General features: G+C 37.2%; 1 protein-coding gene across 1 annotated transcript in view; it reads left to right on the top strand.

The window, feature by feature from the left end:
- The window catches only part of mtmr11 (myotubularin related protein 11), a 63036-nt gene that overhangs the window by 25393 nt on the left and 23769 nt on the right, over positions 1 to 13874 (top strand). Inside the window, exons 3-9 of the mRNA XM_059338812.1 lie at positions 1991 to 2127; positions 2319 to 2388; positions 3333 to 3472; positions 4373 to 4457; positions 8107 to 8254; positions 10555 to 10642; positions 11534 to 11622. Coding sequence (XP_059194795.1) covers positions 1991 to 2127; positions 2319 to 2388; positions 3333 to 3472; positions 4373 to 4457; positions 8107 to 8254; positions 10555 to 10642; positions 11534 to 11622 — 757 coding nt within the window. The remainder of the gene's footprint in view (positions 1 to 1990; positions 2128 to 2318; positions 2389 to 3332; positions 3473 to 4372; positions 4458 to 8106; positions 8255 to 10554; positions 10643 to 11533; positions 11623 to 13874) is intronic.

The raw sequence follows: 13874 nt of genomic DNA, 5'->3' as shown, positions 1-13874 counted from the left end.
ATGACTGCATTCTGGGTTTTGTAATGTAGCGTCATAGAATCACACATCGGCTGGCTTTTGGCTAACATTCTATCAATATTTCACATTAACTACTAATATAAATGATCATGTTATATTTCCTATTAATTAAGTGGTGTGAAACTAGAGTCTAACTTCTTATCTTTCAAACTGTATATCATTTTAAACGCATACTATATGTTAGCCTTTGGTTTACCAGAATCCGCTAAAGGACCACGGTGAATTCGCCTGGATTCCACTGGATGCGTAACGGCTGACATCCGACAGCCCTCGCAACACTTGCGCAGAGCTTCTATTTTTGTCGGACGACGGAGCACTACGCATAAATTCAGCACAAAGCAGATCGTTCGGGACAGGAAGTCTTGCACAGACAAAAAATAAAACACCGGTATATTTTAAAAATAAAATACCTCGGGTTCGCTAACGAGGTCGGCGGGCTTGTTAACGAGCCAGGCCGACCTCGTTAGCGCGTTAAGACGGAGTCGCTGGATTTGTCTCCAGTCATTAACGAGGAGATGTTGATTATCTTCCAGTTATATCAATTGATTAGGCGTGAATTCGCGAGATCTCGTGCGTCCTCGGGACTCTGCTGTCCGCAACAGCTCCGACACAGACGGATCCGGTGGGTGTTGACGGACTGCGTAGATACGCAGCCGTTGCGGACAGACCCCTGTCGGAGTCGTTACGCATCCAGAGCCGTACGCTGTAATTGTCCCAGATCGGACACTTGGATCTCCTCGCTGTAAAACAATGGAGGCTGCTTCTGATTTTTTCTGGGGAAATTGGATGTTTCTGGGTAAGCCAAAAAAAAGTCTTTGTTATCAAACATCGTTATCAACACACCCAGACAGAACTTCCGTCCATTTACAATAAAATGTACTTTTTAAGAACGTCAGTCTAGTGTCGCCCAACCGTTCTTACCACTTTCTCTCAGCAGTTACTTTTATATTGTAATTAGACTCCATGTACATAAATTAAATTTCACACGTAGATTGTTAAATATGTATAAATCAATTATACCTACAATGGTGGTGGCGATCTTATTCGAAATTACCATGAAACACCAGAAAAGTGCGACATTGCAGATGTGACTGAAGAGGGAATATAGTACTGAACGGTGGCCGATCTGTGAAACAGTTAGAGATTGACCAATATATTGGCCGGTCGATATATCGGACCGATATTTGCGTTTTATACTTGTATCGGCCGATACATGTGTGTGTTCGCCGATCAATGAGCCCATTTCACTGAGCCAACAGCAGGCAAGGCTCGGTGCAACATCTGCCATTCTCTGGTGAGCTGCTGCTGATACCGGAAAAAAGAAAAACACATCAAATATGTGGATCATCTGAGGCGCCACCACCTCCAGGCCTAGAACAACATACACATTGTTTGCTATCAACTATTAATATGTTTTGTTTGTTTTGTTAATAAATGTTTCTTTTTTTGTTTAAATTGAGACTTGTGTAACATTTGTTATCATTATGTCATTTTTATCATGTAAATGGAGGGAGAAAAGGCAATATCGGCTTCAAGAATCGGCCCCAAAAAATCGGCAGCACATATCGGGAATCAGTTAAGACTGATGTCAAAATAATACTTTAAAATTAATCCAGCCTTAAAAAACCTGTATTGGTCGACAGTTAGTATAACTCAGAACAAATAGAGTTTCTGTGGTGATTGTTCTTCCTGCTCCTCTCTGCCTGTCCTCCGCGGCTTGAGCAGTTGCAACAAAAAGCAACAACTTGACCTTTCTGTGTGAAGGTGTTTGTTCCACCCACACCCAGTAGCTCACTCAGTGAACTTCCACGCTGTGATTTCTTTGTCTGTGCACTTCCTGTTTTGTATCCTCACCAGAACCAGCCCCCCACCCCCCTTCATACACACTCATGTACTTGTACATGTAAAAAACTACAAACTCATAAACTCCACCCTGTATCCTTTGTGCTCCATCTCTCTTTGTCTCCACTAGGCGAGTGTGTACTTCAGAGAGCTGTTATGGTGAGGAAGAAGCTGACTGCCAGGGAAGGAAGAGGTTGGGTGTCTGGGACCCTCTTCTGTACCCACTTCAGAGTCGCCTTTCTTCCCCAGGACAGTCCCAAAGCTGACGTGAGTCCTTCTGAACGGCTTGAAATACTTGCACTGCTATTGTGTTTTGGTCTAATAATGTGTTTCTTTTATCTTTTTAAAAGTCACAATTATGAAACACATTAAGAACATTTAATACAATGCAAAAGCAGCAATGTTGTTATTGTTCTTGTTATATAGATTTTAATCTATAAATACCATTTATGATGCAGGACAATGCAGATCCAGTACTTTTAGGAGATCATGATGTGGCCTTGGCTTCCATAGAGAAGGTGGTGGTTGGTAAGTCAAATCTTATGGCCACATTTTCTTTTCTTTTTCTTTTAAAGATATTTTTGGCCATTTTGTAACTTTATTGACAGTAGAGATATTTAGAGTGAAAGGGGGAGACAGTGGGGAAGACATGCAGGAAAGGACTCCGGGCTGGACTCAAACCCGGGCCGCCCACTTACGAGGACTGGGCCTCTGTGGTATGTGCTCTACCAGCTGTGCCACTGGGAATGCCCCTATGGCCACAACCTCACAACCAGTGAGACATTTTTAATTAATGCAATGAGTTAGAAAGTATAAATTTTCTGTGATATTTCCTGCTTGTGTGCATTCACAGACTGGTATGCTGTTTACCATGACTTTTATTGTGATACTGATGATGCTGCAGCTAACACTATCACCACTCTGTCATCTTTCTATCTATTATCCAGCTTACCAGATCGAAAGCAGGCTTAAAGTTAAGATTTTAGTCTTGGTTGATTTGGCAACACTTGTGGTTACTGTGGTGAAAGCAAGTGAGGTTTGTTACAGAAAGCATGGTGGCACACTCTGCCATTACCAGTTTGAATGGCTCTATAGAGATGTTTATTGAATATAAAATTGGTTCTTGCAGATGCTAACCCTCTGAAAAATGCTGACCATATAGAGTATAAAAAATGGGCTTTGATTTAACGAGAGTCCTTAGAATTATTAATGACATAAACCAGCATAAAAGATGCTAGAATTGAAGTTATAAAAGCACAGAAAATGTGCTGAATCAAATCTTTAACTGGCAGATACTGTGTATTAAGCTGTGCAGTTGTAAAGTTATTTTCAGTGGAGCCTGCACACTTTACTGTGGCTCTAACCTACATACTGTAAGTATGTCGGTAACCTGTACTCTGGGGTTTTTTGGCTCTTGACCCATTTGTCTGTTTAATGTTTAATGAGGCCTCTTCTCCCCTCCTGTGTTGCAGTGGGCCCAAACAGGACCAAACTGGTGACCCCAAACTCCTCGCTGAAGTTCACTCCAGAGGAGCTGGTGCTTTACTGCAGGGACCTGCGAGTCATCTGCTTCCTGTTCGACCGCCTCACTCCTGATGCACAAGTCTTAGAGGTGTGCTGCATCTCCTAAATGATGGTTTTAGTCATCTTATTTTAAGCATGACTTGTTGTCATACTGGCTTAAACACTGAATTTGTATGTTATAACCTTTTCTAGAGCTTTAATGTCGTTTTATGATGTGTGTGTGTGTGTGTCAAGGTTATAATAGTTTTGGATTTTTTATTTGTTTTAGTTTTAATTTCATTGGGATTTTTTGTTTTCAAATTCAGTTAGTTTTTATTAGTTTTCAGAGTGAGTTTGCTAGTTTTAATTAGTTTTAATTTTTTGAAAATGCTTAGTTTTAGTTTAGTTTTTATTAGTTTTAGTTGTTTTGTAATGGGGTATTTGTTGGGTGCGAGATTCAAAAAAGTCACAATAAATGTTTCCTTTATTTCCTTTGTCTGATCCATGTCAGCCCCAATACGTTTATTAAGTCATAAAACCAGATAGATGAAATAGATTTCATATCAACCAAAAAGGTTTACGTATGAAAAAAGTTGACGAAGACGAAAACAAAGGACATTTTCACTATAATTTTAGTTAGTTTTAGTTAGTTTTGTAACCATAAAATACAGTTTCAGTTAGTTATTGTTTTTTTAAAAACTCTCATTTTTATTTTGATTTCATTTAAAGGAAATGTTTTTTCAATTTTAGTTTTCCTTATTTTGTTAGTTTTCGTTAACTATAATGACCTTGGTGTGTGTGTGTGTGTGTGTGTGTGTGTGTGTGTGTGTTCGTTCAAGGCTCCTATTACTGTCATACTGTTCATCAGTCATCTCAGAGCATAAAGACTTCTGCACAGAGAAGTTGATCTGTGCTGATGTACGCCAATAATGTGATTCGTCAGGGCATTGATGTTGAAAGCTGATGACCATTGTCATGTTGATGGGCTCACTGTGGTTTCCCTCCTCAGATAACCTACACCATCGCCAAGACCTACCAGCCTCCTAAGCCAGGGTCAGTTTTATCATTCCAGAACGCTGCCCTCGGGAGTGTAGGTGAGTACATTAATGTATACAATCATCCATTTCCTCCCTATCACTGACACAATACCTCATCAGTCTGTCTATCATCCTACAACTGTGCTGAGTCCCCGAGAAAATCAAGGGATACTGCAATTTTGATTCTAGTTTGTACTAGACTTTAGACATTATGTTAATAATGACGTACTGTTCAGTTCTGTATGTGTGGACCCATTCAAACTGATCTTGATATACCAACAGATGTCCTGTAAAGTATAGATACATATAGAGGTGTGCCATATTGTTTCGTTCACGATAATATCGGTATATTTTTTTAATGGTTAAAAAAAATGCATATCATGATAATGGCAACATTCCTACTTCTTGATGTAGTGGCATAAGGTTGAGTGTCTGTCACCAGTCGGTCAAACCCCACCCCCACCTCTCCGTCCTCCTCTCAGACATGCACACGTATTCACACCCTTACACAACTGAAGATACCGAGCTGCCCTCCCCACTGTACTTCAAAACAATTCAAGCATGATGGAGAAACGTGCCGACCTGTCTGTATCAGTCCCGCCCCCACATTATCTCTCCATGTGTGTCTGTGTGTCTGTGTGTCTGTGTGCGCGTGCGAGCCGAATTAATTACTATCAACTAGTACGGGCCGGTCAGATCCAAACACACTGTTGCATTATGCCATTCGTTAGCCGCGAGCTAACATTAGCTAACAATTACAGTTGTTTGAATCGCAAAAAGCTACTTACTTCCTGTCGCTAAACACATGCAGCTTTCACAATAAGAGCGCAGTGTGTTAACAGAATCCACCACAGAATTTACAAGAAGACTGTCAAAATAAGATGCCTTAAATCAAACATACAAGAATCTTTATTGTCCTTTACAATAATTAATTAAAATATGCCCTCGGAACCCCTAAATGGTTATTTTTATCATTTGCTCATACTCAAGAGTCAAGAGTAATTTTTTTGAATTTGGCAACTGTTAAGATTTGCACTTCACACTACATTTTAGATTTTTATTTATTTATACAGACTAAATCATTCATATTTTTTATATCTATAAGTATATTGTAATATTGTCAAGAATACCGTTATCACAAAAATACCCCTATCGTGATATTCTTTTAGGGCCATATCGCCCACCCCTAGATAGTTATACAATGAACCAAATAATGTGGATATATTCCAGAGATACGTGGGAAATATAATAATATTCCAGGCACAATAGCCGTACATATGATGGAGCTTCAATTATCCAAAGTATTTTCCAGTAAATCTGTCATTCATTTTCCTGTTCATATTTGGCTGTGATAAATATTCATGAATATAACAGCTCAGTGAAAGTGAGAAGCGAATGCCCACATGAATCAGAAAGGCAGCATGAATCTATCATGTGCTGCACTTGCTCTCTGAAGCCTTGAGTGTTTTCTGCTGATGTGCCTTCATCTGTGCGTCTGTTCTCACTTTGCTTCTCACCCACTCTCTCGTCCAGGGACACAATGTACCCGAAAATCTCTGTTTGTCATTTACACGCGACTAGCCCCGTTTCATCTATTTTTGTTTCTGTCTGTGTCTACTCTCTGCCATGCCTTCAGAACATGGTGTCACAGCTCTTGAGACTGGAGAGAATATTAAACAGGAAACATAACAGTTTCTTTGCAGACCAGAATGACATATAAAGCTCACGTCCTTCTCTGGCTGGAAACATTAAAAACAGTCGCCTCTGAGATGACGCAATGAAAATACTGTCTTTAAACCATATCCAGATGTGAGGAAATATCTGAGTGGTTTCGAAGGCGAGGCTCAATAAAACTTTCATGGACTGATCTTGACAGTGATTGAAAGATTTAACCACAAGTAAATGGCACATTGTGCTGTCAGATGGAGGGAATCAAACCCAGTTACACACTCAACCCTGAACTATTAACTGGCTGTTCACCTCCACCATATACAGTAACACGAGCCTGTCTTTACAATACATTATGCTATGTTAAAGCTACGGCAGGCTGACCAGGCTGAGGGTGACTGTCAACTGTTGGATTAATAATGCAAGCCCCCCTCTGGAACAAGGAGCGAGATGACCCACAATTCAACTCTGCCCCGGGGGTCAAGTGTGTCCGGTGTGTCAGCTTTGACTTTCCAAAGATTCAATCACATGTTGAGACAAGTCAACGCCACAGATGGGTGATTCTCATGAAGCCAGTCTAAGTTCTGTCTGTGAAGATTATAAGGACATACTTTATTAAACTAAATATATTTCACTTTTATATGAATGAATAATATATAGCCATAATGAGGCACAATTCATTGTTTTGTGTTAAAATAATATTTTGTATATAACATATTTTTGATTCAGAAATTCATTACTGTAATGCATCCAGATAAAAATGTCATGGTTTTCTCACACTTATATACAATAAATATTTAATACACTTTATAAAAATATATATACATTTGTTTAAAAATGTATAATCAAACAGAATGTAATCAAACATAATGGCTTTTTAACAATGTATAACGAACAAAATCTGAATGAAAAATTATGAGAAAAAATGGTTAAATGTGATGGTAATGATAGAATTGTTTGCATTAAAATATGTGCATATTTTAATAAAATACACATCATTCAAGCTACCCTTGATCATATTTAAGTGCTTGCCAAAGAAAAAAAAAACTTTCTTTAAAAATAGATTTTACATTAATATTAAACACTGACTGTAGATTGTATATGTTATAAAGGGTCAAAGAAAATATGTATTCAATGCTCTTGGATTTTTGCTTTGAGCTGGACCATGCTCATGAGAATCACCAGATGTGGTTATGATTCATAAACATAAGGAATTTTCACTCCAGTGCCACTCGATTTTTGTATAGAGAAGTTCCACTGATTCTGACTGTCAATTTTGCAATATTTTACTATTTTGATCTTCCCCTATATTTAATTCAGAGAAAAAAAGGAAGTAAAGACTGGATTTGTTAAGAGGCATCTCATAGTCAGCTTTTGCTTCCCTGCTGAATATTTAAGTGGGTTTAAAATACTTTATCACTACATCCTCCCCATGATGAAAAGTGCAGAGGATTTCCTCAACTAAACTGCTAACCATTTGTCTACAAATTGTCATTTGAATAGGGAACAATGCCTTTCACAAACTCCAAAAGTCCAAGGTCACATTCCAAAACCCAAATATATCCAATTAACAATCATATAAAACAGAGAAAAATAGCAAATCTTCACACTGGAGAAGCTAGAAGCAGGAAATATTGTCATTTTTCAGCACAAAAGACCTCAAACAATCTTTGTTTTTGTAGAAATTCTCCCCCAAAAATCACACCATGATTATTTTAATGAAAACTAGAAACGTATTGCAAAAAATGATCATCAACTCCAACATCATAAATCATATTGCAATTGCAATATATCCGTGAAAAATAATTACAGTTGTCATGCCGCTGTAATAGCTCTACACCACACCTGCACTCACTGTATTTTGCTGAATTGCACCTGTGATCCCTCTTTAGAAAATATTTGAAAGCCATTTTTTTCTTACCAAAATGGATATGTAGTGTTTATATAAAATATCATTAAAAAAAGTCAAAGCAAAGCACAGCTCTCTGACACAAGATATTCTGTATTATTGAGATGTTTGAATCACTCTCTTCTCCAGAAATGAAGCAGTTTCTAAGCAACCGTCGCCGAAACACCCACATGAACTGGTTTGAGTGTGCAGCTGACTGGGAGCAGGAGCTGGAGCGATGTGGGGCCACGGGCTGGAGAGTGAGCTCCGTCAACGACCGATTCGAGATGTCCACCAGGTAAAAGGACACCCAAGGTGTAAAGCACCCAACACATCTTAGTGTCTGGTGCGTTTTTAAATCCAAGTTTAAATGTGATATGTTATGGTGTATCAGTTTCTCCACATATCATCTCCTCATGTTGTCTCCAAAATCATGACATGCTGTGCCAAATTAAATCAACCAGCAACACTTTTTATTAATGTGTGAATACATCTGCTTGCAAGTCCTTGAGCAGAGAATATTTTGGGATGTAATGCTTTGCAGAACATGATGGAGGCAGATCCCTGGATGAGTCCTATAGAAGACAAAAACGGACTCAGTTTGCTCAACTGATGTCAAAGGTCAAGGTTGTTGCTGTTTTGAATACAAAAATTCTCATCAGTCCTCCATCGCTGCTGTCATTCCTCTATAGGGTTGCAAAATTCCGGGAATTTCCATGGGAATTAACGGGAATTTATGGGAATAAACAGGAATAAATCAGGAATTTACATAATGAAAGGTGGGCCGTTAAGTTAAATATATTTGAGGAAAATGGAGACTTTTACCTGAACCATTTTTAGAGATTTTCCTGCTCATGCATCTTAGTGTTATTACATCTTGTCTTTTATTTATTTATTTATTTGCTACTATTTATTAGTCTATCTCTATATATACATTTTATCATGCTCTAGTTATCTTAATTATTTATTTATTGTTTTATCTTTTTTTATCTAGCTTTTTTTTATCTAGCTTTTTTTATCTAGCTTTTTATTTTATCTTATTTACTTTTTTTTTAAATTATTATTATTATATATATCTTTTTATCTTATTTTATTTTATTTTATCCTACTTTATCCTTTATCTAATTTATTTCTAACCTGCCTCCAGTGTTTCCTCACTGCTCCATGTTGAGATGGCGCTTCCTCAGTTCCTCAGTTTGTGCTTTGTTTTTAATAGGATGGGTGGGATGAAGGTGGGTGGGGTGGAGGGTTGGGGATGGGCGGAGGGTGTTTGTTTCTATGTTTTGTTATCTTTTTATTATCATTATTTTCTCCTTTCTTTTTTATGTAAAGCGCTTTGTGTTGAAAAGTGCTATACAAATAAAGTCTGATTGAATATATTTTAATGCAAGTACACTTGATATAGGATATAATTGGATATATTGATATACAAATATGGTAATGGTTAATGGACCTGCACAAGGATACTGCTCAAGGATACTTCGACATGTAGGCTGCGACGGTCAGGAATCGAACCACCAACCCTTCGGTTGGGGGGCAACCCGCTCTACCAACTGAGCCACAGCCGCCAAATATCTGCTATTCCTCAATCAAATAGCACTTTGCTTACTGCAGGGCTGCTGAGGCCACGCCCCCTGCCGAGGTACCACCCCCTGCTGAGGTCCCGCTTTCTACATGCACTGTGCATTCCTCCAACTCATGTTCAATTCAACATTTATAATTATAATAATAATAATAATACATTTTATTTATAGAGCACTTTTCAAAACGCATGTTACAGAGTGCTTTACAAAGATAAGTTGAAAACAGATATGAAACAACAGATAAAAATAATGTTGGAGAATGACATGGTTATGTGAAATTAAAAGACAGGGAAGTTCAAGGGAAGGTAAAGTTCAGGTAAAATCAGGAAAGGCTCTCCGATAAAAGTATGTTTTAAGAAGAGATTTAAAAGAGATCACTGATCCAGCCAACCTGATTTCCTCCACCTGATTTACATGATATTTTGGGAGGAGAGGGGCTCTTCATTTAACATTTTGATAGGACTTCTTGTGGATTTTTAGAGGGGGGGGATGAGTAATAATTATTGTTCTGAACCCTTATACACCTTGATAGCTTTAAATAATTAATTGAATCATTTTTATTAGAGATTTATGACAAGAAGAACTTGACACACAGTGCTGAGTTGCAACTAAAAATAGTCTTCCGGTTTCTAGCTTTTAGATGATGTACAACACTTACATGTGATACTTAATGTTCACCTGCTATCTCCCCCTAAACATCCACCTCCCTCAACTCCCAATTCTGTATGAAGGGGGGCTGAATGATAAGGGGTTAATTCAACATCCATGTTTTTGTTCTTCAACGAAAGAATTATTTTTTTAAAATAAAATTAAAATAATTAAAAAATTAAAGATTTACTTAAAAATAAATCTTTTGAAATGTCATGTTTTTTTTGGAATATTTCCAAAATTCCCCAACTTAACCTTCCTTGGAAAGTTTCCAGAAATTTACCAGAAATATTTCACCCCTTTGCAACCCTACTCCTCTCTCTATATTCTGTCACTAACACTGTGCATTCTGTCTGTGTTCTGTCAGCCTGCCGAGGTCCATCGTGGTTCCACAGAAAGTTTTAGACACGGAGCTGAAGAAAAGCTTCGCCCACTTCAATGAAGGCCGCATCCCAGTGAGTGCACTTAGTGTTCAGAAACATTTGAACCACTTCATCTACCACCACTCGTTCAAGATTGCTTCATTAATTCATGTGTTAGCTTCAATCCTATGAAATAATATTTTATTTCTGCTATTTTTATACATAAAAACAGGTCTCATTTCCAAGATAATATAGCAACACAGTGCACACTCTATGTACAATATATAAATGCTTGCCATCTGAATGGCTCTGCATTGCATTTAGAAAAAAAATCCCTGCATCCAAGCTGTTATTTAATGCTTTCACTAACAAAATGCCTTTTTCGGCCCTGATACCAAGTCTTTGAGATCAGATCAGGACATCCCCAATTTGTATATATTTACTAAAGGTTTTATGTCGTATTTCTAATTGTCCTGGTTTTCAGATATTTTGTGTAACTCCAAAACTTGCAAACTTGTATTGGTACTTGCTATAATAATATATAATATGATGTTTAGAGCTGAGCTGCTCCAGAAAAATATTACAGGTGCTTCAGAGTATTATCTATTAATATTCTGGATATATTTTACAACTGTGCTGCCACAGAATGAATCTCATTTGTGTTTAAAAGCTCAGACAAACATGTTGAAGGTCCAAAAGATCAAAGTCTCTCAACAAGAGCATTAAATGCAAATAACAGTACAAGTTTGACTTCATGCTTTATGAAGAAGATGATGACTTTCAAAACTACAGTGGAACTTCAAATCAGAAACTGTCCTTAACATTAATATTTTAACAGTAGTCTTCTTTTAGATATGTTTCCCCCTCTAATTAACATTCCTGTGAGACAAATTACGAGATGAACACAGCAGTTAGTGCCTTCAGGGATTTTTAACAATGTGGAACATGTTGTTAAAGAGGGTGAAATAGTGTTTTGTGTTGCAGCGCTGGTGTTGGCGGCACCCTCGAGGCAGCGATCTGCTGCGGATGGCCAGCTTCCAGAACAACATCTACCACGAGAAGGACGACATCAGGTGTGTGTTTGATGGATTTTTAGCTCATGTGTGCCTGTCAGTGTAAGCATTAACATTTGACTTTGTATTAAAAGGATAGAGCTGTAGTCTTGACTGCAGGCTGGAACTAACACAAGGCAAATCATGGGTAACACTAGACTAATAATAGGTTTGTGCCTTAACCCTCTGGAGCCTCCAAAAGCTCCAAAGCATGACTTCTTCATGACATCCAGACTAGAAAACAAAGCAGCGTGGAGCCCTACTGTACATTTACCTCTAAAGTTCTGGCTGTAAACTCCATGAGGCCAATTTCAGTTTGATGATGATATACCAAGTAAAACTGGAGACAAGCTTAAATATATTTAGTATAAAATGATAGAACTGGATGGAACCCTCTTATATGTTAGATTTGACACCTTTGTTCACATTTGCAACATTTAAAATTCTTTATTGAGCATGATAGTGTTTTGAAAGTAAAAAAAAAGATTCAAAATCACATTTTATGTTGGACTAAAGGACTAAAAAAGACACAAAATGACCAAAAAAAGACACAAAATGACAAAAAAGACACAAAATGACCAAACAAACACACACACACACACACACACACACACACACACAATAACAAGATCACATTTATGTTTGTTTTTCTTTGTTTGTTTTTGGTTCAAAATGTTAATCCAGTAAGTCAGAATAAAAATTGATTATTATTAGGTTATATAGTTGAGGTTGTGCTGAAAAAAACATGACATTTAAACGTTTTTAAGTGTTGTATACAGGCAGGATGAAAATGATTCAAAAATGGACAAAATAGTCCAAAACTCCATCGAGTCCAGAGAGCTTTGTCTGTTCACAGACTGGTGGAGTTGTTGGCCTGTAGTTTATTTGATCAGTTTATATTAAATTTACTGTATTTTTAGCTGCCAGTGTGCCTTTAAGTTGCACGTTACAGATTTAACTGTTGCTCGTTCGTCTCTCTGATACTGTGTGTGTCTCTGCTCATTATAGTGACAAAGGTGGTTCAGTTGCAGTCAGTTTATTTTAATCACCCTGCAGAGAAGAAGTAGCGATGTGTTTGATCGTTATCTGAAGACAGGAAACCAAACTGCCGAAATAGTCTTTACTGGAAGGCTTGTAACAGTCTAAATACTGCAGGTTGTTAGGGAAGCTTGAGACTGCAGCTTAAAAGCAGCATGTGAAGTCAGAACAGCACATCCCCCCACCCTAATGAGTTTTTTCAACAGCAGCAAAAACAATTACTCCCTGGAAATATTACAGCATGCTGTAAAATATGTGACTTCAAGCTGTCAAGTCCTTAAAGATTAACCCCTCTGTTTACAAAGAGATGACTTTAAAGCCACAAAAAGAGAAGTACAAGGCAGCTTAGAATAGAATAAAATAGAATGCCTTTACTGTCACTATACACATGTACAATGAGATTTGAAAGCTGACTCCAAAAAGCAGTGCGACAACAAATAAAATATAAAAATATACAATATAAACATAAACATACATAGGCAAGTAAATGTAAAGAAAAATGTATATGATATAATGTAAACATAGGCAAGAAAGGGAGGTAAGGTGCACAGTCTTCAATTCAATTTTCCAGAAGCAGATATGATGCTATGCAGTGTTCAGAAATATATTGCACGTTGAAGGACAAATTATTTCACAAATTATTGCACATTGCCAAGTATTTTATATTTAACCCTTTGATGCACAACATATAAACACCTTCTAATGCACTTTTTTATTACAACAGATCATTATATCCATTTTTCCTTCCATACTTTATGAAGAAAAATAGTTTTTGTATTATTACATCAAGTTTACACACATGGGTCAAAAATGACCGTGTGCATTAGAAGCGTAGTGATACAAAAAGTGATACACTAAATGAACAATTTGAGTATATGTGTAACTATGTTTGTCTTATTTTTAAGGTTTAACTTTAAAAGAGTTGTTAGAACCACCAGATTACATTGGAAAATCACATATTTTAACATTTGAGACTTAATAGAGCCACCAAATAATAATTTCCATTGGAAAAACACCAATTTAACAAAATAGGTTAGTTAATATTTGTGTCTTCTTTGTCAGGTTTTAAATTGATGACCCTTTGATGCACAACATATAAACATCTAATGCACAACATGGGTCAAAAATGACCTTGTGCATTAGAAGCGTAGTGATAAAAAAGGGTTTTTGTTTAAAAAAAGTAAGAAATGAAAACAAAAAATTAGGATGTATGATGATCAAAAACAAGTTATTTG

Source organism: Centropristis striata, chromosome 8 (assembly GCF_030273125.1).
Source record: "Centropristis striata isolate RG_2023a ecotype Rhode Island chromosome 8, C.striata_1.0, whole genome shotgun sequence".
Classification (NCBI taxonomy): domain Eukaryota; kingdom Metazoa; phylum Chordata; class Actinopteri; order Perciformes; family Serranidae; genus Centropristis; species Centropristis striata.
The sequence above is the reverse complement of the archived record's forward strand: the minus strand, read 5'-3'. Positions and strand labels throughout refer to the sequence as shown.